The 24,611-nt window shown below is 47.0% G+C and overlaps 4 protein-coding genes across 9 annotated transcripts; 2 read left to right on the top strand and 2 right to left on the bottom strand.

The window, feature by feature from the left end:
• The first annotated feature begins 205 nt into the window (after positions 1-205).
• Positions 206-3,105, top strand: foxo3a (forkhead box O3A). The gene is made up of 2 exons (XM_061301358.1): positions 206-1,191; positions 1,633-3,105. The coding sequence occupies exons 1-2, from the start codon at positions 649-651 to the stop codon at positions 2,821-2,823; spliced, it is 1,734 nt and encodes a 577-aa protein (XP_061157342.1). The 5' UTR covers positions 206-648; the 3' UTR covers positions 2,824-3,105.
• On the bottom strand, positions 2,714-8,362 carry zbtb24 (zinc finger and BTB domain containing 24). Its single transcript, XM_061301359.1, has 9 exons — positions 8,155-8,362; positions 6,694-7,376; positions 6,453-6,620; positions 6,301-6,384; positions 6,046-6,129; positions 5,866-5,947; positions 5,532-5,760; positions 5,072-5,464; positions 2,714-2,855 (listed from the first exon to the last, which is right to left on the bottom strand). Exons 2-8 carry the CDS (start codon positions 7,361-7,363, stop codon positions 5,087-5,089), a joined length of 1,695 nt encoding a protein of 564 aa, XP_061157343.1. The 5' UTR covers positions 7,364-7,376; positions 8,155-8,362; the 3' UTR covers positions 2,714-2,855; positions 5,072-5,086.
• Positions 8,363-8,930: 568 nt separating this feature from the next.
• ddo (D-aspartate oxidase) lies at positions 8,931-11,238 on the top strand. Of its 2 annotated transcripts, none has more exons than XM_061302148.1 (5): positions 8,931-9,142; positions 9,496-9,668; positions 9,770-9,878; positions 9,978-10,154; positions 10,479-11,238. In XM_061302148.1, coding segments are annotated over exons 1-5 (1,017 nt in total). In that variant the 5' UTR covers positions 8,931-9,140; the 3' UTR covers positions 11,035-11,238. The 2 variants fall into 2 exon arrangements, with proteins under 2 accessions (XP_061158132.1, XP_061158133.1); XM_061302149.1 differs by having other exon boundaries at positions 9,485-9,668.
• A 58-nt stretch (positions 11,239-11,296) lies between these two features.
• LOC133169728 (SAM and SH3 domain-containing protein 1-like) lies at positions 11,297-24,434 on the bottom strand. Of its 5 annotated transcripts, none has more exons than XM_061302143.1 (16): positions 22,822-24,434; positions 15,224-15,355; positions 15,106-15,156; positions 14,979-15,031; positions 14,134-14,270; positions 13,930-14,042; positions 13,772-13,861; positions 13,563-13,698; positions 13,200-13,498; positions 12,966-13,028; positions 12,753-12,881; positions 12,547-12,676; positions 12,301-12,470; positions 12,027-12,236; positions 11,811-11,961; positions 11,297-11,716 (listed from the first exon to the last, which is right to left on the bottom strand). In XM_061302143.1, exons 1-16 carry the CDS (start codon positions 23,263-23,265, stop codon positions 11,580-11,582), a joined length of 2,445 nt encoding a protein of 814 aa, XP_061158127.1. In that variant the 5' UTR covers positions 23,266-24,434; the 3' UTR covers positions 11,297-11,579. The 5 variants fall into 5 exon arrangements, with proteins under 5 accessions (XP_061158127.1, XP_061158128.1, XP_061158130.1 ...); XM_061302144.1 differs by having other exon boundaries at positions 13,563-13,695; XM_061302146.1 differs by lacking the exon at positions 22,822-24,434 and adding an exon at positions 16,617-16,774.
• Between the last annotated feature and the right edge of the window lie 177 nt (positions 24,435-24,611).

Here is a 24,611-nt window from a genome sequence, read left to right as displayed (position 1 = left end):
ATGCTTGAGCAAATATTAGCTGATAATGGCTAGTTTTTAGAATTTGATTTTGTGATAGTTAGCAGCAATATAACTTGACAATTCAAAATTGTAACAATTAATATTTGACAAAACATTTTTTTGCATTGTGTGCACCCTGCTGGGCATCCCCATGGGGGGAGGGGGGGTAGTGCAGGCGATGACGTCACTGATCCATACTGTCGCTTTAATTCGGAGCAGTGCAGAGGAGGAAGAGGTGGAAGACAAGAAGAGGAGGTGCAGCAGCAGCCGCAGGATTGTGTCGCTGAATGAACGCTTTTGCGTTTTGCATGTGAAAATATCACCGTGGAGGCGAATTGCTATTGGAGCGTGCAGCGTTTGTGCATGAAGAAGCGGGAGGAAGAAACGATGAAGATGCCCGAGGAAGTAGCGGGTGGAAATGGTCAAGATGGCAGCGGAGTGACGTGTTAAATGCTTCTGGGTGCTTGCAGAGGAACGCCAAGCCGAAATCCCCCTGCTTTTCTTTTCCGAGTCCACGAGGAAAAGCCACCGCGATGTCTCCGTAGCATGCATTCCGGCAAATAGATCCCCCCCCCACCCCTCCGCCCCCCACACATTGATGGAATGCGCCCCGAGTGACTTCCCGACCCACTCATCGCCCACCGTGACATGGCCGAGGCCAACGAGCCGAACGTGGAAATCGACCCGGACTTCGAGCCCCAGAAGCGGCCGCGCTCTTGCACTTGGCCGCTTCCACGTCCGGAGCTCGGCGCGGCGGGCAAAGCGGGGGCGAACGACGCCGATGTCATCCCCGAGGAAGAGGATGACGACGAAGAGGGAGGAGGAGGTGGGGCAGGGGGAGGAGGTGGCAGTGCGCCCCGGGAGGCTACCGGGTCTCTCACGCCGAGCCCGCTCACTCCCTCCGGCCTCCGCCTTGCCTCGCAGCCCCGCACCGAGGACACCGCGGACGGCTCGCTGTCCTCGGCGCAGTTGACGCCGCCGGCGGCGGCCACCACGGCCTCGCAGCAGCTGCGGAAGTCGTCGGCTCGCCGCAACGCCTGGGGAAACTACTCGTACGCGGACCTCATCACGCAGGCCATCGAGTCGTCCCCCGAGAAGAGACTCACCTTGTCGCAGATCTACGACTGGATGGTCCGCTCCGTGCCCTACTTCAAGGACAAGGGCGACAGCAACAGCTCGGCTGGATGGAAGGTGAGCAGGCTCCGGACGCGCTCGTTGCGCACACCTGCAACACCGACATTTACAGTTGGAAATGGTCGTGGAAAAAAGAAATAACAGAGGCTGGTGCCGACATTGAACTCGTCCAGTTATTCCATAATTGAGTCACCGTTATCTTATTAATGTAACCATGAATAATAAGAATGAAATATCATGCCCACTGTTATATCACAACACACACAATTGGTCCACTTCCCATTCGATGTTTAGGATTATAGTTCAGCCTGAAAACCAATTCATCATGGAATCAAGTCAGACAAGAGCTTTGTAGGATTTAGACGTGTGTGTTTCAGGAAATAGGTTTGTAATCCTCTACCATGCATGTGGAATATGGGAAGATTCCCGAGAATTTTTCCAGAAGGAACGACTATATACTCGACAAATACTAGAAACAAACTTTCCTTGCTTCCACAGAATTCCATCCGGCACAATCTGTCCCTGCATAGCCGCTTCGTTAAGGTCCAGAACGAAGGGACCGGGAAGAGCTCGTGGTGGATGGTCAACCCTGACGGCGGCAAAGGTGGCAAGGCGCCGCGTCGCCGCGCCGTCTCCATGGACAACAGCAAATACATCAAAGGCGCCCGAGGCCGTGCCACCAAGAAAAAAGCTTCCCTGCAGGCCGCCCAGGACGGCAGCTCCGAGAGCTCGTCCAGCCTCTCCAAGTGGACCGGCAGCCCCACGTCGCGCAGCAGTGACGAGCTGGACGCCTGGACCGACTTCCGCTCGCGCACCAACTCCAACGCCAGCACCTTGAGCGGGCGCTTGTCGCCCATCCTCGCCAACCTGGAGCTGGACGAGGTGCCCCCGGACGACACGCCGTTGTCCCCCATGCTGTACTCCAGCCCGAGCAGCATGTCGCCGTCCGCCGGGCCCACCGGCCTCCCCGACCTGGCGGGCACTATGAACCTCAACGACGGGCTGTCCGACAACCTGATGGACGACCTTCTGGACAATATCAGCCTGGCGTCCCAGCAGCCTCCTCCCGATGAGGGTGAGGACGACGACAAAGACCAGGCGGGCGCCGTCTTCACCTTCGGCAGTCCCGTCGGCAGCTACGTCCCCACGCCGCTTTTCAGCCCCACGTCAATCACCAGCCTGCGCCAGTCGCCCATGCAGACCATCCAGGAGAACAAGCAGACCACCTTCTCCTGCCCGGCGCACCTCACCCTGCAGGACCTCCTCAGCCTGGATTCCGGCAACGTCCTGCTCACCCAGTCCGACCCGCTCATGTCGCAGGCCAGCACCGCCGTGGCCCTGCAGAACTCGCGCCGCAATACGCTGCTTCTGCGCAAAGACCACGTCTCCTCCACCAACCACACCGCCGTCCAGGCACAAGTTTCATCTGTTCTTGGGGGAAATGGTCTCAAGTCTCCCGGCAAAACCTCCCCGGCCTTGCCCGGCCAGGACCCCTTCCCCGGCCCCGCCACCTCTGACCTGGAACTAGAGGGGTTCAACGGCGCACTGGAGTGCGACATGGACTCGATCATCCGCAACGAGCTGATGGAGGCCGACTGCCTGGACCTGAGTTTTGACGCCGCCCACAACGCCAACGTGAACCCGGGGGGCTTCAAGCAGACGTCACCGCAGAGCTGGGTCCAGAGCTGAGGCGCTCAGAACGAGGCGGGAATCAGACTCCACTAGCGGGAAAAGAAAGCGTGTTCAAGTGTATTTATGTCAGCTTAGTTTTCCATTCTATTTAATTTGAGGTGTGATGGGAAAGAAATGAGATAAGGTCGCTGCCCACACACTTTGCGTTAAAAATAGGACAGGACACCAATTGGTGGGGATCGTCGTGAGAAATCTTGTTCCTTTCTCATCACACCTCATACGTTTTGGGTACTGTACTCTTAAAAAAAAAAAAAAAGATCAATGAACCTGAGCGATGTATCATACTGGAACACAAGTTGCGTTCATCTCAGGGAAGATGATTCCGTTCTCTCACGTTGACATTTTTTGCCAAACCAGGGCTAAGAGCCCGTTTACATAGGGGGACAAATAAGGAGAATACTTGACTCTTTTTTTTTTTTGACTAAAAGGAAAAGTCGACGCACACCAAATCTGAACGTGTACAGCTAGCTCGTGCGACGAACGGTCAAATTGTGTGCTTTATTTTGAAAGGGTGTTTTTTTGGGGGGGCTCTTTATGATCGTCGGTGACATCATTGTGAAGTTACGAGGGTACCACAGTCCCTAACCCTCGTCCACTTTGCGGAATATCGGAAAAAGCTCTTAGCGGTGTATGCAGAATTTCACACCAAATAACCTTCATCAATTCATGTAGCGGTTTGGCGCATGACGTGGCCAAACATAAATACATCCTCACATTGACAATTTAGCAAAACAATATATCAACATTATTGCCAGAAGCAACACTGTTAGCTAATGCTAACCTTCGCTAACACTACGTTTTGGCCTAGCCTAACTCCGCGGGGTATAAAATGCAGAAGGCGCGTTCATAGGCTCATTTTCAGAAATAGACCACTTAACATTCACTTGGTTTAACCCAAATTGGGTCAAATAGAAAGAAATATATAAACTGTCATTTCAGCATTTTCACGTAATACGCGAGTGAAGTACTTGTTAGCCAATCCAGAACAAGCTAAACAAAACAAATTGTTTACTACAGTGTTTACTTCTGCGATGCTGCTTCCCCCATCTTGTCACATGTAGCATAAATAGCCCACCCAAAATTGTTCTAGATAGCTACAGAGGACAGTTTGTTGTTTGGTGACTTCTCGGTGCTATAAAAGAGAAGATAGCAGGATGCGGTATTAGTAAGCGAGCCATTTCCCGCGCTCACACCCTTACGGGCACTAGAGCAGGTGCTGCCACCCTGTGACGGGAGCCATTCTTGCCATTTTCAAGACCACAGTATTTGAAAATATTGCCAAACGTTTGCATAGCTAGAAATCAAGTGTGTGGATAATGAGAAACATAGCTATGATAAGGGCAAAAACAATAAGGATGAAAATGATCTTTGGTCGGATCTTTTTATTTTATTTATTTCTTGAATTGTGTTCAAATTGCCTTTTTGTTCAAGCACTCCCATTTCAGCGTCCTCCATTTATGTGACATCTTCTGTTTTTATCTTTTTATTTTGAAATTGAGCACTTTTTTTTTTTTAATTGATATTTTTTAACTGTCAATCATTTGTGTGCATTGTCATCATCCCTTCTCCTCTTGCTCCTACCAGAATAAAAATGTGTTTGCCAGCTTCTCAAGAGATGGTGCATGTAAATAAAGCTTCCAGAGCCACTCTAACAAATCTCTTTTGTGTTTGTATACGTGTGTGTGTAAAATTCAATTCCCCTCAGAGGAATTGCATGGTTGCGGATGGGCCAGGGGGGGCGGTTTTCTATTGGCGAGTTGGTTCTGAGCTCGCAGCCAATTGCGGCTCTGTATCTGAGAGGAACGCAGCTGAGCTTGAGCCTGAGCTGTGCATATTTTTACATGTTAAGATAAATGTAGCTTAGTTTGCCGTTGTTAGGGTCGTGAGAAAGTAGCGTTGGAAGAACGGGGGAAGAGATATTTGCGTACTTTAAATGTCCTATTTTAATCAAAGACCATTATTTGAAATTTTATTATAATTGCCTCTGATCACTTATTTTTAATGTCGTATTTAACAAATGAAGTCAGTCATATTCATTCAGTAATAATGATATTAGAATTAAATGTTATGTAAAGTTTAATTGGAAAGTCCCACTGCAAATGAGGAACATGAAATATTAGTTAAAAACAAAAACATGGTACTGCTCTCTGAATGAACTTTATTTACACGTCTGTCAACCTGTCAGATTTTTTTTTGTCTTTCCCTTTCTTGATAAATGTAACAGAATGTCACGAGTGCTGTTTACCGGATCTGTGTGAGCTCAGGTGTGGCCAGGCGGCGGTCCGGCGGTGGAGTAGACGTTTCCAGCCTGGATCTGGAAGGTGTGTCCGTGGATGTGGTGGCCGGAGATGTGCTCGCCGGTCTGGCTGATGGAGATAGGCTGGTTGACGTGCAGGCCCTGGATGTGCGGTTGTGCCACCTGCTGGGCGGGCCTGGGTGCCACGTGCAGGTGGTCAGCGGCCTCCTTGCTCAGGGTGATGACGTACATGGACTCGGCCCACGGCGCGGCCGGTGGGTCCAGCGTGCCGAGCATCTGGGGCGCGGCCGTGCTGATCTCCTGCCCCAGGCTGATGTTGTCCCCCGTCACCAGGAGCTGGATCTCCTGCTCCGACCCTGCCGACAGCGGATAGTTCTGGACCTGCGGGAGTTAATTTTATGAACATACCATCTTACGTTTGTTAGCCAAGTATCTTGACTCCACCCACCTCTGCCTGCAGGGCGGCGCCACCTTCTTCCTGGGGCTCAGGTTCCGACACCCTCTCCTTGTTGTGGGTGTTGATGTGGGTCTTCAGGTTGTCGAGGCGGGAGAAGGAGAGACCGCACACCGAGCAGTTGAAGGGCTTCTTGCCCGAGTGGGAGGCCACGTGGCGGCGCCGGGCGCTGCTGTCCGCAAAGGACTTGTCGCAAATGCTGCAGCTATACGGCTTCTCGCCTCTGGTGGATGACAAAAGACATTTATCCAAAAATGGAATGGATTCATTCCTATCTATGGAAAAGCGCAAACAAGTCGAGTAGTTAGCGTGCAGCGGTCATGGTCACCGGTGTATCCGGATGTGCGTCTGCAAAGTGCTCTTGACGGAAAAACACTTGCCGCAGATCTCACATGTGAATGGCTTCTCACCTGCCACGACAACGTCACAACACAATGAACGGAAATGCCAATAATTCATTCATGCCCCCAAAAAAAGAAAAAGTTTTTGGTTTGGTTGGGATTTTTACCAGTGTGAGTACGCAGGTGCTTTTTCAACTGGGCCGTATCCAGAAACTTATGCTGACACTGAGCACACTCTGGAAGCGATTTGCCTACAATTCAGAAGAAAATACATAATTGAATCTTCATGTGGACACATTATTTCAATTCTTTTCCACAAGGGCAGGGTGATATGACCTTCAAATATAATCGGATTTATTAAAGCCAAATATTTGAATCAACTTGAAGTAAGCGATCAAATCAAAATTCCACTTCCATCTGACCTGTGTGGACCCTGTAATGACTTTTGAGCTGCCTCTTCTGAGTGAAGCTCTTTCCACATTGGTCACAACAGAACGACTTGTTTTCTGTGGGACGCAACGGTCGTATCATTAGGTACACGCACACCGACGAAGCAAGATTTTTTTTTTTTTACCCTGGTGGAGGTTCATGTGCTCATGCAGGCTGTTCTTAGTGGCGAGGACTTTGGAGCACACGCTGCACACAAACGGCGTCTCTCCGGTGTGCTTGCGTTGGTGCACCAACAGTGTGTGCTTCTGCGTGAACGCCGCGCCGCACACCTGGCAACAGAATGGCTTCTCACCTGTGGGGGCAGCAATGACATCACTTCCTGTACAGTACAAGAAACGTCATATTAACATGAAGGAGGAGGTCACCTGTGTGCGTGCGTTGGTGGATCTTCAGGAAGATATGGTTTTTGAACCACTTGCCACAGTCCTGGCACCTGGCCTCCGTCTTGCTCTTCCTAACCCTCTTTGCCGGCTCTCCACCGACTGACACGTCTCCGCCCACTTTATATGAATTGTATTTCACTGGTGGGGTGATCTTGCGTCTTCCTGCTCGACTGGGCCGCTCCCCTCCTTCTCTGTCGTCAGCTACTTCTTGTCGCTCTTCGGCCTGGTTGTCACGCACGGGACTCTTCTTTCTTTGCTTTCTGATGAGGAGGCTCTTCTTGGCCCGCCCTTCCTTGCGTCGCCGTGTGGTCTGCAGCGCGTCAATAAGTTCTCCCACCTTCAGCAACCGAGCGGCGGCCAGAAGCTGCTCGCCCGAACTCTCCTCATAACACACCCGGGCGCTGTAGATGAATTCCAGCACCAAGTCACACGTGGTGGCCGTTACACCGTCGAGCCGGTAGATGTCAACATTGTCGGTGGTGAATATCTGCAAGAAGTAGTCGCTGCTCGCTGCCAGAAGCACCTTGTGCGCTTGGAAACGCTCGCCCTCTGCAAGCAGGGTGACGTCGCACAAGATGTCTCGTTTCCTGAGGTGCGCCAATTTGCTCAAGATGCTCGTCTTGTGGAAGGTAGATGAGGCTGTCTGTGTCATCTTCAATTAACAGCTGAGAAATAGAATAATTAAACATAGAAACAATAAGAGGGGCCATGCATTCATTGACCTTTATCTTTAAAACAATCATTGAAATTGGTCCTGTAGAACTAAGCAATTCATCGAAGTTGAATCTCTATTCCTCACGTTCATTAGCATTGTAATGGAAAGAAATCAATTAAAATACCAAAGCACGGAATGTTGATTTCCAAGTTGTACAATATAACACTCCAAATAACACATACTCACACGCAAATACTGTGATAATACATACAGACGAGTAATATAGCAATAAAGTTACAATCTTTCTAATCTATAAAAAAAAAAAAAACGAGTTAGATAAATGAAGTTCAACGGCGTACTTTTTCATTTAAATCAAAGTGTGTTATGAAAGCACGGCTCCACACTGCCCCTGAGTGGCCAAGGGGCAGACTGCATTATACTTTCGTTCTTATATTTATTTTTGGTTATTTTGGGAACTAAATAAATCCTGAATTCAAACTCATTGAATAAACGTGTCTTTTAATTGTGATTTGAAATCACAAAAATAATCATGATTATTTTTTCCGTAACAAAACTTGTACATATATTTAAGGGGTGTTTAAAAAAGGTAAGCAGTAGAATAACGACTATTTGTTGAGGATTTGACACGAACAAATTTCGATTAGAACAAAAAAAACTAAAATAAAAAGAAAACTATTTTCATCGGACAAGCATGAGCACACTCTACCGTAGAGGTGTTTGAAGCTCAAAAGGCCAACGTACAACTTGTCAAGTTAGAGAAAAAGTACCTCGAACAAAACGCCCGCTTGCTCTAGGAACTCAAACACGGTTCCTAAAAAAGAACAACCTACGTATAACCGTAAAAAGACCCGAGGTTGGCCGCTAAGTATTCGTTTGAGACAGTCGGTCGAGTTCTTGGGTGGATAGGACCTGTTAGGACCTTACCGTTTTCTTGCTAACCGGAAGTAGTCTGTTTGTTTGACGTGATACCGCGAGAAATGCGCTCGCGACGAGACTTCAGACGCACCTTACGAGATCGTCTTTCGAAAATCCGAGTATTGGATGGATCGTCTTTTGAAGATTCGAGTATTTTATAGATTTAACAGCTGTAATGAAATGAGCAATAACAGAGAAACGTCACAGATGAGGCGCCCCTCTGACCCCCCCCCCCCCCACACACACAGTGCATGGTCCAGCACGCTCAAGAATTTGCAAGGGTGAAAAACAGGTTTTCAAAGTAAAGAGACGCTCCAGAGCCTGCGGTTCCTCCAGCACGCTCGATTTGTAATAATTTGCAAAGGTGAAAAACAGTAGTTAAAGTAGTTAAGAGTAGTTCGTTTCAGGCCAATAAATAGAATGACAGCACTCCCAAAACTTCTGTTTGACTTCATTGACGGTTTTGTTTTTAAACAATAGAAATCTAAAAAAGCATATAGTACACATTTGAAATGTAATATTGTAACTAAAAATCCACCACCCCTCTAAAGAAATGGTTTGATCTACTTCACACGTCTTCCCCCCCCCCCCCCCCCGTCATATATGTTGCCAATCTGTTTTGCGCATGCGTTAGAGCAATACGGTAAATTGATTCCGCGTAAATATCGTAAAGCCTGCACGAAGCAAATAGACCGCTCCCGAGTGAACGCCGTCAAAAGACACGCAAAAATCGAGCGCCTCCTTTGACGTCATATACCCCCCCCCACACACACACACACACACAGTGCACCGAGCAAAAGCTGATGGTGGAACTTCAGACCCTCATGTAGAGAAGTCAATGTGAGTACGTTTGTCATGCCTTATGAGACACGTTCCTTATCTTCCAGCCAATGCCAGTACATTATTATCTCTAAAAGGCTGCCTTTTGTTTGCTTAAGTTTTTATTCCAGTCGTTTAGCATGACCTCTGGCCTAGTTGATTTGTTGACTTCGGCAAGTACATAAACACAATTTTTAAAACTTCATTTCACATTGTTTTACATGACTTGTCGCCTCCTGCTGCAACAATTATTAACTTCACGGGATTCCATTTGGTTGTTAGTATCATATTTCATACATTAATTTGATAGTATATTTCACAAGCTAATGAAGTCATTCATGTTTTATTAATTTTTTCCTAAAGTTATATTCCAGGATGAGAAGATCGAAAGTGGCGGTAGTGGGCGCGGGTGTGGTGGGTGTGTCCACAGCCGTGTGTGTGGCTGAGAAGCTCCCCAGCTGCTCTGTCACCCTGTTGTCCGACAAGTTCACCCCGGACACCACCAGCGACGGCGCGGCTGGTATGCTCATTGTGGATCAATATCCAGGTGGGTGGAAATGCGCCACTGTGTTGATAAAACCACAATTTGAATACATTGGTCAATGAAATCGTTCATAACCAATACCCCCCATTCCCTGATTGTATTAGATATTCCTTTGGAACGCCAAAGATGCTGGTTCCGAGACAGCTTTGACCACCTACTGGCCATCGTGCAGTCCCAAAATACACTTGAGACTGGAGTGCTTCTCAGCTCCGGGTAAAGTTCAAGCTGAAATGATTTGACCTCATCCATGAATGACAAAATGCTCTGCTGATATGGTGCATTAATGATGTAACATCCCCCCCTGCCGCCCAGCTTTCACATTTTCAAGGAGCCCCCTGTCAACAAGAAGCCCTACTGGTGGGATTTCGTGCTTGGCTTTCGCTTCTTGAGCGAACGCGAACTGCGGCGCTTTCCCGAGTACACGTTTGGCCAGGCCTTCACCACCATCAAGTGTGAATGCTCCACCTACCTACCCTGGCTACACCAAAGGTTTGTTTCGGGCCACAGCAATAAAATGTCCGCCGCTCCTTTATGAGGTTCTGCGTTTGAACTTTGACACTGGCTTCCTGTTATATTTGAAAAACATGCGTGCTTGCTTCAGTGAAGTTGCCGCCTTAGTGAGCATAAGTGCTGCAGAAAATGGATGGGTGGTTTCTAAAAATATTTCCTAACATTTTCTCTATTTTTCCCATATTTGATCAGAATTAATACTTTTATTTAATCAATAAATAAAAGTAATAAAAGGACCTCTAGGGACAAGTGAAAAAAGAGATGGCTGGAGTTACCTCATAGTTTGAAGTTGTTCATCTCCAGGTTCACGAAAGCCGGCGGTAAAGTGGAGCAGAAGAAAGTGTCCAGTCTCGAGGAGCTGAGCCCGGACTACGACGTCATCGTCAACTGCTCGGGCTTAGGCTCCAAAGACCTGGTGGCGGACAACGAGGTCTACCCTGTCCGGGGCCAGATCCTGAAGATGGACGCCCCCTGGCTGCATCACTTCATCCGGCTAGAAAAAGGGACGACATACATCTATCCCGGCTCACGCTACGTCACCCTCGGTGGAACCCGGCAGGAGGGAGACTGGCGCCTAGGGGTGGACCCCGGGGACTCAGAGTCCATCCTGAAGCGCTGCACCCAGCTGGAGCCCTCTCTGCGTGGGGGTAAAGTGCTCGGGGGGTGGGTCGGGTTCCGGCCCTCCAGGAGGAATCCCAGAGTGGAAAGGGAGGTGCCCCGGCTGGGCGGCGGGGCACATGTGGTGCACAACTACGGCCATGGGGGCTTCGGCGTCGCCCTGGCTTGGGGGACGGCCATAGATGCCACCGGGATGGTCAGAAGCTGCCTTCAAGAAAGGTATCCTCACGCTAAGCTGTGATCTCGGCCACAAAATCATCACAAACTAACTCAAGGGGCTAACCGACTTTTTTTTTCAATATCGTGATTGCGATTATATTTTTAACATCTAGAAATAAAATCATCTGTATTCCCTCTGCTCTGGGCTGCTCTGAGAAGTTCTAATGAATCAATAAATTGAATAATATATGATTATATTCCTAATAAAAAAAAAACTTGATTGTGAGCTTGACGATTTGTTTTTTCCCTTAAAATAGTACATTTGAGAATTCATGCTAACCAACAATACTTCCTTTTTTTAATTTCTCTCACAAGATCAAGTCATCACTTTTCATTTTCAGGCACGTGAACAACAAAAAAGCTTGTGCAAAGCTACTCTAGAGTAAGAAAAGTATTTACACAAAGAACACAACTTTTTTTTTTTCTTTCCCATTGATCTCACTCCAAGTCACTGCAGTTCATACGTGCGGGCAGACCCACTCAACACGAGAAAGCATGAAGAAGAAAAGTGTACCACACAAAGGAGGATGATGAGGGACAGTTCTTAGTGGCGTCACGCTGCGGTGGTTAGCTGGGGTTGTCCAAGGGTTCGCTGCTCTCGTAGCAGCCCGAGTCTCGAGGGGAGGAGTCTCCTGTCAGGACACAGGTGTCCGTCACGGAAGAGTTCTCCTCGGGGAAGCTGCTTGACTCCGGGTCGCTATTGCCTGGGAAGAATAACAGAAATACACACACAATGTCTTGTGTCTTGAAAGATGACGCTGGGGTGGGCTGAGCGTTCCTGCCGAGCTGCATGCTCACAGTCGTAGTCGTGCAGGAGCTGAACGGCAGTGAGCAGCACGGCTCTGTGCTGGGGGTCTGTGATGTGGAGCTCATCCAGGTCCTCCTCCTCCAGCAGCCGGAAGGTGTCCAGGTCGTCGTAGCCGTTGAACAGGAAGGTAGGGAGGTGCTCCTATCACACACGCCACCATGAAAATCTGCATGATGATGATGATGGAGGATTGATTTGGACATTACTTTGAGGTTGATCCGCTCCAGCAGCTCATCCACAGACTGCGGTTTGGGCTGCCGGGCCTTCCTGCGCCTGCGCTCGCTCTTCTTGGGCTTAGCCTGCTCTGGATTGAGCACGTCGACGTAGATGAATTTGAAGGTGCCCACTTTGCCCCTCAGCATGCCCATCCACGTGCCCATCGGGGGCTTGCTGATCATGTCGATCACGTCGCCGCTCTGCAGGAGCACACCCGGCGGGAAAGGTTAACTTTAAGCTCGGTTTTTGTTTTGCCGTGGTTACCTTAAGTTTGAGGGAGTCGGTGTCGTAAGGGCTGGGTGTGAAGTCGGTGTGCACCAAGGCGCGTCCGCAGAAGGGGCCGCAGTAAGGCAGCTCGTCTTCCTCGCCGTCCTCGGACTTGACGCTCTCTCTGTTGCTGTTGGACGAGTCGGTGGTGCCCACCGTCTGACCGCCTGCTCACGGACACGCCACAGTGACTTTCACATTTTACACACACACACACACACACACACGCACGCACGCACGTACTCATGGAACTCTGTCCGCTGAGAGAACTCCTGAGGCTTTCCACGGAACCTCCAGGCTTCAGCGTGGCTTTCTCCAGAGAAGAGTTCAACTGAGGAGACTGAGGGCAGCTGGAAACACGGTCTGGACTCGACTTTGGAGGGATGCAAAACAAAACAGTTGACTTTCCACCATATTTAATGTCCCTTCTCAAGGTTGTGTGTGTGTACCTGATCTGACAGCGATGCTTGATATCTCTTGCTGATGTGCTTCCTCATGGTCTCCCTTACAGACTTGACTTTCTTAGACAGGGAGATGCGGGATATCTGAGGGGACCTTGCACCGTCTTGGTCTTCACTCTGGAAATTGAAGTCGGGTCAAGTTTATAAAAAAAAATTGGTTTGCTGTATTTTTACACATTTGCATTATGTTGTCAGACATACGCTGTGTTGAGCGGCATGCACTGAGCGGTTGCTGAGGTCAAATCCTCCAAAACTGCAGGCTCTCTGTCATACAAGCATTAAAAAAAAAAAAAAAAAAAGGACATTAACATCGACAGAAGAAGTCAAAGAAAAACAAAGCAAACTTTTGTCATCATGTTAATTAAATCCACTACCAAACTGTTAGTCTGCTTTGTTCTGCCATGCTTTATTTGTGCTAACAAGCTAGCGACTGACCCCGTGGTGGCTGAGGAGGCCATGTCGTAGCACTCCGTCTGTCGCCGATCGAGCCATCTTGACCTCCTCGCCCTGCTGGTGGTGTTTGTCCACAGCGGCGGTGGCGTTGCTCGCCTCTTCCTCCTCTGAGACGTTCCCGCGTGAGGAGCCGCCGCCGGGATGGCTGTGCACGGAGGCCTCTGCCGTGTCCAAGCTGCCAGAGGAGCGTGACGCGATGACGTTCTCCTCGTGGTAGCCAAGCTGCTCCTGCAAGGCGGACGTCAGCGAGTCCACGGGACAAATGTTTGGCTGACAGGACTCTGTGGATCATCAGATAACAACCAAGCTTATTGTCACATATGCTTTTCTCGATGCTCAATGTACCTTCTACGCCGGTCCTTCGGGTCTGGTCGATCCTGATGAGTTTGTTCTTCACCTTGCGTGTGGAGCTCACCAGCTTGTGAAGCCTCCTGAACGTCAGCCCTTCTTCTTGCTCCGTGTCGGAAAGCTCGTGCAGCTGCTACACACAAGCCAACGTGTTTTTATTTTATTTTTCATATCGCCATAGATACCCGGGTGTTCAAAAGACTTACACTGTCACTTAAAGACTCGTTGGCAGAATGACAAACCTCCGACAGTTCCAACCTGCATTTCTGGTTCTTTTGCGTCTCAAACTCCTTCAACTGCACGTAAACACACACAACTCAAAGTATTTCCTTCCTAGTCCATCCAAATATTTTTGTTACGTTACCCGAGCCAGGGCTTCCTCAATTGAGATCATGTTCTCCTTGACCATCGTCATCAGCTGGATGCGCTCTTCATCGCTCATTGTGATCTCGCTGGCCACGAAGCCCACCAAATCGCCTGGGACACGCACACATACACACACTTCTAAATACAATTGAAATGATTCTTGGATTGCTTACCGATCCAGCTAAAAACATGTTTTTGTTACCTTTTCCAAGGTGTCGCGTGGCAGCTCCTCTGGGTGTCTTTTTAAATGTATTCCAAATAGATTTGCTCTTTCTCCTGCCGTCCCATTTCCCTCCGCTGGATCCTTCGTCCGAAGAGCCGGACTTGTGCAGGGGAAACCTACGCACACACAAAACCAGTTGCAATTTTTTAAAAAAATCAAGATGACAACCACAACTAAAGGATACCTCTTCTCCACATGTATTCTCTTCATGTTCTTTGTGGACCATCAGCTAACAAAACAGTGCTGTCGTGACACCAATCAAAGGAGTAAAACTTGGTGTGGGCCGCTCTCCATGGATGAACACACGAGCTCGGTTGGGATACAAAAGAGCCCCCCCCCCCTTTGGACTGGAGGTTTTGCAGCAGTGACAGTTTTAATGTGGAGGCTGCATTCCTCTACCGCCCTCCCGCACGCACTTTACTGGAAATAACTATGTCCGAATGGAGGCCAATCAGCACTAATGGGCAAAACTAATCAGCAAAAATGTTTTTGAACGATTTTTTATTTTATTATGGAGATAAAAATAATTCTCATACATTATTATTTTATCTTATTATTTTTTTAAACAACAACAAGGCAGATTAATAATTTTATTGAATTTTTTTTTTTATGAGTCAGTGGATGTTTAGAAAGCAACATCCTTTGTGTGGACTCCATTCTTAATCATCTTCCTGTGACTCATCAACAGAGGGAACAAAAGCAGGAAAGACAAAGGCAAATTTGGGAATGACACACACACATGCTCACAACACACACACACCAGCATCTCACAGCCAGCCGGCGCATCATTTTTGCATTTCAAAGTCATGACTCGAGTTCCTTACTTCCTGTCTGTCTCCGGCGTGGACGTGCTGCTGTTGCAGAGCCCGAGAGATTCCTTTAAAACGGGAATAAAAGTCTTACCGCGAATGGAGTAGAAGTTGCAGGCGACATATAACAGCTTAATCTTACCTGAATCTGAGAGCGCAGTTCTCGCGAAGCGGTCGCCGAGTCAAGCTTTCCCTGAATTTGACGTAGAATGTCAAGATAATGAAATATTGTCACAGACTGTCAGTCATTATTTTCTTACCATGGCATCCGCCTCTTGCACTAGTCGGCGTCGGCGCAGCTCTTCCATCCTTTCGCACACGTCGTTGAGGCACGTGCCGTAATAGCGAGAATACTCCTGGGCCAGATCATCAAGGGTCCCCGCTGAGCCATCCTAAAAAAAACAAACAAAAAAACAATAAGCACGGTGTTAATTGTTTGTGTTTCTAAGAAGCGTCACCATCCGGCCGGAATAAAAACTCGAGTGACCACCTGAGCGCAGTGTGACGTAACTATGACGCGCACGATGCTCTCTTGAGCACTCAACAGGCCGGCACGTAAAAGCACCATCACATGAGGGCAAAAAAAAAAAGTTCATCGATACAGTATTTCACTCCTGCCGCTTTTGTGGCCGTTTGCTTGAATGGGTGAGAAAAGTCATTGGCCCTCGGGGGCCACGTGAATCTTTTGTGTGTCCGTGAGATGCTGAGAAATGCGACACCAAGGCTTCTGCGGTTCGTGCGTCACGCTGTACTTAACTTTTTTTTTTTTTGGTTCATTTGCAGGAAAAAAAAAATGATGGCGCCCTTCCCATGCCCGTTTTGGTTTATTCTGAGCCATATCTAGGCCACGTTTACGTTTATTAGCGCCGTCATGTGGGTCGTGTGACAAAAGAGTGTTTGTTTTCAATTTCCAAGGTCGTCTTCTGGCTTGAGGGGGTCAGACGATGAATGGGCCCCCTTTTCAGGATCGTCACGAGACATTTCGGATATGCAAACCTCGGCTCAGTCGCCTCATTTGCGTATCATAAAAAGGTCATAAGGTTATGCTGATTCCATTGGTTAGGAAACAAAAGAGCTGTGTTCACTCCCATTACGGTGCAAACGCCCATTTTCTACCTGTGAAAATTAGAATTAGATTTAGTTTTGCACCAGACTTGTGAAAACAGAGCCCTAAATGTTTGCTAAGAGAACTTTGTGATTCACATTTGCTTGAACATGTGGTGAGCATGCGTTTTGAACGTATGACCTACCAGCCGCTAACATTTTCATCCAGTCTCGTCTTGTTGATGCAATCTCATACGAGTCTTGTCACTGTCACGTTATCTCCATGTGGCATCAATAAAATCCGAAAATCATCGACAGAAACAACTTTCCAAACTCCAACCTTCCTCATTCTTCCGAACTATCCCCTCAGTACTCCAAACTGGTCCAACTCTAATTTGCCCAACTCCAAAACCCCTCCTCCTCCACCGAATACACTTTTCTAAGCCTAATCCTTCGCAAACCATCAAACCTTGACCCTCTTCATTCATTCAGTGCCCACAACCAAATTAGGCTTAGCTGAGATGTATTTGAGCAACATTGAAATTCAAGCCTCGGAACTACATTCCGATGCGTTGGATAGAAGGGAAAATAGAAATAAAATGAACTCACCACAAATGGGCATCCACCAGTTAGCTGCGTCCCTGCTGCTCTGCATTGAAACTTTGGCTAGAGTGCAGACAGTGGAGGACAATGAAAGGGGAGGAGTGTGTGTGTGTGTGTGTGTGTGTGTATATATGACATAGCTGTGGGGAGGCTCTGTTGGGTGGGGCTGCTCCCTTTGCAGCTGCAGCCCCGCAGAGACGGACGGGCCTGACTCACATGTGCAAATAAACCACTGCTTCACCACTGTGCACTGTACTGTTTACGTGCATGTGTGTGTGTGTCGTGTAGCGGGCTGGTGTGTGTTTATGTGTGCAGTCAGAGCACAGCCATGTGTCACGGCTGACTCTCGACCATTTATGACTCCCTCAGCCGGTGTAAAACTTTCTCGTGTTTGACCTGCACATGAAAAAGTCGCAGAGACAGGAAGTGTTCGGAGTGAGGGGGCTATAAATACAGCTTTAAAGACTGTATGCGTAAAAAAAAAAAAAAAAGCCCCAAATCATTTGTGGCTAATTAGAATTCAATGAATGTCAGCGTTTTTTCTTTTTATATGGTGACTTTGGACTGTCTTGCCGTACTGTACATATATTTACTTACACTTTCCAATTTTAAATCCAGCAGGTGGCCAGCAGATGGCAGCAAATTGTTTTTCTGAATGAACGACCACTGCTTCAATCCTCGTTTCTAAAGATCTAGAAAATGTCAGTGAATACAAAGGGTCATCATATTGATGGCCCTTAAATCAGGCAGGCTAGTATTAGGTATTGACCTGGATGGTCCGGGATTGTAATTTACATTTCCAGTAAAGCCCCTTGACCTCTGGGCCTCTAATCTTAACCTCGGAAAACAAAGATCAGGGCAACAATAGCGGTCTCGGATAGGCGGGGAGGTCAATAGTGCCTAAGACCTTACGATGCACTCAGACCCGGCGACATGGGCGGGCAATAAAGGCCCGTGACCACCCACCCACATTCTAGTTTTTTCAATTAGAATGACAAAACATTCAAAAGTATTGACCTCGTATAAGACGGAGGTCTGGGTGCACTTCCTGCCAGAAAGAGCTCTTTTTCCATCTGGTGACACAGCGGCCAACAGCTCGGCGCCCCGGCATGTCGGCTCGTCCCCGTCGGTCGGATCTTTTCCGATCACCGTCAAAATGTTCCGGCCTGCGCCAGGAACGTCATCTGAGTTTTGATTCCTGCAGAGTTGGCGGGAATCACCCGACAGCGGAAAATGTCAAGGAGAGCAAATGGCTTCGAGTAAAACCTGACATTAGACATACTGTAGCCGACATACATGAGATACAAGTGGCTCGACGTTTTTTTTTTGAGTTGGTCAGCTTTTTATTTTGACTTGAGTGCAAACTGTGAGCATCTTCAAATAGTTTACTGCTGTTAAAATTGAGTGTCAAACTAAGAAAAAACACAATTTGTCTATTTAAAACAACTGATAGCTTAGCCTTTAGTTGGGTATCTTAATGCTAACACACCATAAACGTGAGCTAACAGTTATTTGCCAGTGTTAAATCTCTTTAAGCAACGAATATTTCAACCCAAATGTCACAGCAAAATTTTTTTTAAGGTTCAGCAAACTATTACAAACATTATCATTAACTCTAAGACCAGTAACATACTTTTGTGGCTCCGAAGCTAACATGTCACTATTTCCAAAACAGTAATCAGAGAAGTTATAAAACAAGAGAGATGAAACTCACATAACTAGTCGAGTATTACGCTGCAATTTGTAAAAGATACTCACTATGTAGCCAAAAAATGTGAATAGAGAGCAGCCGGAGATTAAAGGGAATGTGAGGGACACTCTTAAATAGATTAAGAGGCCAGACAGGAGGGAGAGACCAAACCATTTGTCTCCAGTCCACCATTAAATCTTGCAAATCTGATCAGGGGGGGGTTTAAACAACAACTCTCATTTAGAGGCAGGTCTTCGGACAATAAAATGCCTCTTGATTCAGTGGTATGATTTACTGCGGCGGGAGCCCCGCAGCATCTGGATTGTCCCGACTCTTTGAAGCATGCTTAATGCAGCCCGCGCTCAGGCCAAAAAGAGAGGCGGCACTTTTTAAATGTCACTTAAATTACCCGCATGGAAATCTAGCTTGCGCTGAAGCGGCTCTGAACGGAGGCTTGCTGCGGCGGGGAGGCCAGATTGTTCCAATCTCATGGAGCATTATTAATTCAGGAAAGCTGAAAGAAAAATAATCGGAATCAAAGTTTAAGAGCAGGATTGCAGTCGTGTTGGCTTTTGTTGAAACTGCTTGCGATTTGGGCCGGTTCTCAGGTACGGGTGTTTCGATTTTGCAGAGGTCGCCAAAAAGACAATTATTGTCCGATTCCACGAGGTTCTATTCATCGGTTTGTGCTTCGGCGGACAGCAGCTCGTATCGTTATCATGTCACAAGTCTCAACGTTGCTGACAAGACAACTCGGCCGTGATGCTCCCGTAAGGCACGTCGGCGCGGGTCAAGGGCGACAGTCATGAAATACGAAATGATAGAGCCGTGTGGAGGTGGATGGAAAACAAGTGCTGGTCACATTTGGTGGGGGGAAAAAAAGCTTGGGGTCATTTTTGAATACAAAAACAAAACAGGTCAGAGCCATAGATGAGGGAGGGAAAAAAAATCCGTGACAAATTTAAGCTTGGCACACTTTCAATATTGCGAATCATTGGTGAATAGAGAGTTCTTTGGAATGCAGCCAAATAGACTTTTCCACTTTCGATCCAGCATCTTATTCCCAACTGGAAGATCCTTATCCGCAAACATGGCGCTCATGTGATGTGCTACGACAAAACAAGACAAGAGCGCTCTGGCTCGTTGGAACACGCGTTTCCTGACAACCTAAAATGTCCCCGCAGAGCTGGCTGGAACCTTCAGCTTCCGAGCAGATCAACCTCTCGGATGCTCCATCATCTGGTTCACCAAGGCACCGTGCCTGTCTATCATGGTTAAGGCGACGGCGGCCGTTAATGGATGCTAACCGCGGCTAGCCAAGCGTGCGCTGACTTCATAAGAATTGTATGAAGCTTTTCTGCCTTAATAGGTTTCGCTGTCATTCTTGGAGATCTCTCGCGCGCTCTGTTGTACTTCTACATAACAGACTACATTGGTGACCAAAATTTGGTCAGCCATTTGTCTTGTACACTTATTCTCAAACTAGGCATCACCCCTGCAATAAGTAAAATTCCCAATTAAAATACTTTCTAGTGCCTATTTTTACTGCAATTACAGCACTTCAATTATGAAGGCCTATAAATACTTCAAAACACATTTCAACACAAAATATCACAACTGGAAGAGTTCAATCCGTGCATCTATTTTTTTTAGCTTACACAAATATGTGTATTTCTGCTTGAGTACAGAACGCAAGTACTAAGACCAGACTCAAAATGGAGTCATGCGTTATACACTAAATTGTTTATGACCACGAGACATCATCTAATTTCACATTTTTTTTCTAGACAGTCACTTGTTCATGAATAATTCCTAATTAGCATCTTCAAGGTACACTTATTCACATGACTGCTATCGCATAAAACTAGAGTGTACATTTGAGAATTTACATGGTCGCTACACTTAAAACGTCCTCTGGGCTTCATTAGCGCAAATGGCGGAGAAGAAAGACGAGCGCAGATGCACATCACACTTTTAATGTGTGCACGTGAAGTGATTTTACCACATGAACTGACGCTGAGGTGCATTTGGGATTTGGACTAACAGTGAGTGGATTAATTTAGCTCAAAGGCTACAAAAAAAAGAAAACACACAAGGAGAAAGTCCAAATAACAAAAAATCCAGATGGGGCAATGACATCCGAGCCAGTGAAGACATAAAATCTGACTTTAGGGTGTCTTTATTCCTATGGCCATGCGGATGTCATAAAAATGTCTCTCTTTGGATCCATAAATCTGGAAACTAAAGGAACTTGAAGAGTGTCTCTTTCTCTCGCCAGTGAAGCGAACCGACGCTAACGTTAGCCTCCATATGAATAACTATGGGAAAAAAAATGAAACGTGAGGCAAACGTTTGAGAATACTAATTGTGCTTGACTTTAGATGTTCTGTTGTGTTAGGCCAAGTCCAAGTTCCAGTTGTCAAGAAGTGAGAGCGACTAGTGTGCCGCAACTTGACGGCCGAGGCATTTTGACAACACTGTCACACATTAGCATATAAACATCAGAGGAATAGACTTGGGACGCAAATAGCTGCAGTCTGCCTGCAGTGAAACATACACGCATGTGCGCACAGTCCTCTTTTTTGATCACCACTAAAATCTCGTGACGGGATCACGCATTCCAAGAATTAATATGGCTCAGAGGGGAGACAGCGGATATAAAAAGGCTACACATCCCTAATCCATTTTGTCGTGGTATATATATAACAAAGAAATAATAATAATCTCAAAAACCTGGCTTTAAAGTAGGGGTGTGTAGACTTTTTATAGCAACTGCATATCAGGCTGCGTAAAGTTGACTGGCTTCACCCCCCCTAACAAAAAAAAATCAATTTGCAAGGCCAGCCATCTGCTTTAGCCAGAAGATTAAAATCAGAATTTATTTGCAGAATGACTTCAATAAATCGACTGTGCTCCAAAGTGACATTGGCATGGTTTGTTCCGCTCCAAACTACCTGACAAGAGCTGCGAGCATTAGAACATCGGAGCTTTACATGGGGTTAAACAGAGTTTATAAAAAGTGTCAGGTGTGTGCCGATTCACATCCCGCAGGAGATTGAATGTGACACATGCCCAGTTTTAAGAGGGTGTGCGCACTTAAGCAACCTCCAACTTGGAACACTAGCTCGTTTAAAGCATTGGTGAGCTAGTGATTGATTTCAATGATGCATGTTGTTAAACGGAGGGAGGGAAACGCACAGCTTGGCTTGGACTGCTCCATTGCAACACTCGATATTTTACATCAACTATTAGATACATTTAGCTGCAGCGAGAGCGGCCATTTTGTTTGCTGAGACTTCACAATCGAATTGTGTCATCGTTAAGTCCAACTAGAATATTTTGGGCTCGTCTACGTCTTTTTTGTGTCATTTGTTTAGCCCGCAGTTAATTTTGGGTCAGTGAAAGGCTAAAAGGATTATACACTAAAGGCAATTTTCCATTTTGTAGCGTAAATGTGCCAAGACACAATCCCCTGCCGGTCACGCTCGACCTTTTTATGGCCCCGATGACGTAACGCACGAAAAGCTGGGTGGCGTTCTTCGGCTCGGATATGACTTTTGTTCATTCAGCTCTGGTGTCACATAGCTCGCAATATACCTGACCTTTGGGGGGCATCGGAGATCCTATCGGGTGGGAACGCTGTGCATCAAACTCCCGCGGTGAGCGGATGTACAAATTCAGGCTGATGTTGAGAGATAATCGAACGATTTAATCGGGAGAACAATTCATCGGTCGGGCCCTCCTGCTAAGAATAGAAAAATATAAATTGTGACAAATATGGGTCAGGGATTATGGTCTGGGATTTACATCAGACATACACCATAAGTACAGTATGTGAACATATGCATGGTACCACTTCGAGGCGATGTAATGTCAGGTCGAAGCTGTTGCTCGTGCTGCATATACAAGTTCGTCTTTATATTTGGGTTCATACCACACTATAGCTCTGTCTCCATGAAGTGATTAAAAAAAAAAAAAACTAAGCCCATGTCGCCCAGCCCTACTGGGAAGTGTTTTAGAAAGCAAAATAAGAGCCAATTATTGCACGCCTCCTTTGAGAGTGTGAACGAAGGACAGCTTCAAAGAAAATTGCTCCTCATTGTGAGGAGGCGGCAGAGGCTTTCTTTCATACTTTTCAACTTCCTTTCCTCCCTGCTCGGCCTCATGAAAAGCGTGTAATGGAAAGAAGAAGAAAAAACCCTGAGAATATTCATCGTGTAGCAAAGGATGGCGGGACAAGTTCAAGCCAGCAGGGTTCCTCTCACAGTGTCAATGGACGCTGGCGAGATGGAAGCTCTGCACAGGCAGCAGACAGCTGGCTCTGCTTTTGTCTGTTTTGTTCAAGTAGCGTTTCAACTCATCTGAATAGACGGATTTTGCTAAAAAAAAAAAAAAAAAACGGCCACAGTTCGGGGACTATTACATCCTTTGGAAAGAAACATAAAATGATGGAGAAACTAGATCTAAGCCCCACATTCCAAGATCATTATTTTTGACATTTTATATAGATTTTTTGCCTACCTTATGGCTGTACGGTGCTTCTCCAAGGTCAATCCCATCCTTGGCCAGTTTATCCCGAATGAGGACCTTGAGCTTGAGTTTGGGATAGGTGACAAAGTCGTTACAGTCTGTCAATCTTGGGTCATGATTTCCTGGACAGGATGGGCGGTGTCTCCCTCTAACATGGTTCTCCTTCCTGCCCTCTTTCTCTATCTCCTGTTGGGGTTCCAGTGTGAAGTAGAACCCCGGTGCCTTCCTGCCATCGGAGTTCCTCAGCTGCCGGACGGCGGCCAGCAGCCTCTGGCGGTGGTACTCCACGTGGACCCCGATGGCGTCCAGGTCAGGTCCGCCGATCTGCTTGCAGACCTCCAGGTCGTCGTAGCCGTTGTCCAGGAAGGCCTCCATGTACTGGGCGAGGTGGAGCCGTGAGAGCCAGTCCAGCACCAGGTTGGGGCCCTGGGTCATCCTGGCTGCAAGGTGTACCTAGCCCACCATTACATCAAGGCTAGTAACCAGTTGAGGTCCTCCAGCATTTTATTTGATCTTTTAATTTGTATTTTTATCAGCTATCCTCCATGAGTTGATCATCTCCCCTTTCACCCTGGGAAGGAGAAAATTCTGGAGCCATATCTGATCACCACCAAGTCCTTAGGGCCATCTGAAAGCATCCTGGAAAAATGTTCATTTATCTGAAACTAGCTTCAGGACGTCGGTCACTTTTTGGACAGTGAGAACTAGCGTCGTCCGAGTTTCGTGAGGAAGTACACCGATTTCGGGACAAACCTCCGCTTGGGAAGTTAACTATCGGCTACATTTAACACGGGACACCGTGACGAAGTGCCTTTACATACGACGCGTCAATCGGCTTTTAAGATTTTTATTCGGCGACGGACGGCGCCCAAAAATTGTGGTCACCTACTAAAAAAAAAAAAAGACATGTAGCGCCAGACACGACGCGCCGGTTGCGGTTAATAATCAACCAGGAGCGAGAATTCGAAAAAAAGACAAAAAGGCAGTTCAAAACTTATCTTCAGCGTCGTGTCTTGTCGTTGTTCCTCGAATTCAACTTTGCTCGTCCGTCTCACTCCGCCGTGGTCACCGTGAGGAGGAGAATGATGATGCTCTGTCTCATATGTGTACCGTAGTGTTGAATCCAGCCGAATGGACTAGCACAGACGTGTTCTAGCGCCACCCGCAGGGCATTCTGGGAACTGTAGGCGAAAGGCTTTCAAGCGTTGGAAATCCTGTAAAAAAAAAAAAATACAAGAGACTTGTGTTCTGTTCTAAAATACAATACAAGCACATTAAACTGACTTATATGATTAAAATACAACCTGCAATAAAAGAACACATGTAACAAAAATCCAAATATATTAAATATGAATGATATGAAAAATATAACATCAAGCGATTGTCGTTTTATTCCCCAAAAAGACAGAGAGCATCACTAGTTTTTTTTTAACATTTATTTTACATTGCACAGTTATATCTACAGTGTAATTGTTTGTGGCAGCAGATTAAGTGAGTGGGAAATTCATCTTTAATAAAACTGTACAAAAATGAGAAAATACTGCAACTCCACAGATATTCATCCCAGAAGACAGAGAGACAGACGATCAGATGTTTGATGGATGGATGGACGAGTGGGCTTGGAATCAAGACCCCCCCCCCCCCCCTACCCACCATTGCACAGTGCTGTAAAGCCAAGCAAAAGCCTTTATGTAGCAGCGCGTTTGCAAAAGCCAAGAAAAATCACACGCGCACTTACTTACGCCGTCCAATGTAAACATCTCGTTGAGTTTTTATTGTGA

Source organism: Syngnathus typhle, linkage group LG16 (assembly GCF_033458585.1).
Source record: "Syngnathus typhle isolate RoL2023-S1 ecotype Sweden linkage group LG16, RoL_Styp_1.0, whole genome shotgun sequence".
Taxonomy (NCBI): Eukaryota; Metazoa; Chordata; class Actinopteri; order Syngnathiformes; family Syngnathidae; genus Syngnathus; species Syngnathus typhle.
This window is presented reverse-complemented; position numbering and strand designations above follow the sequence as displayed.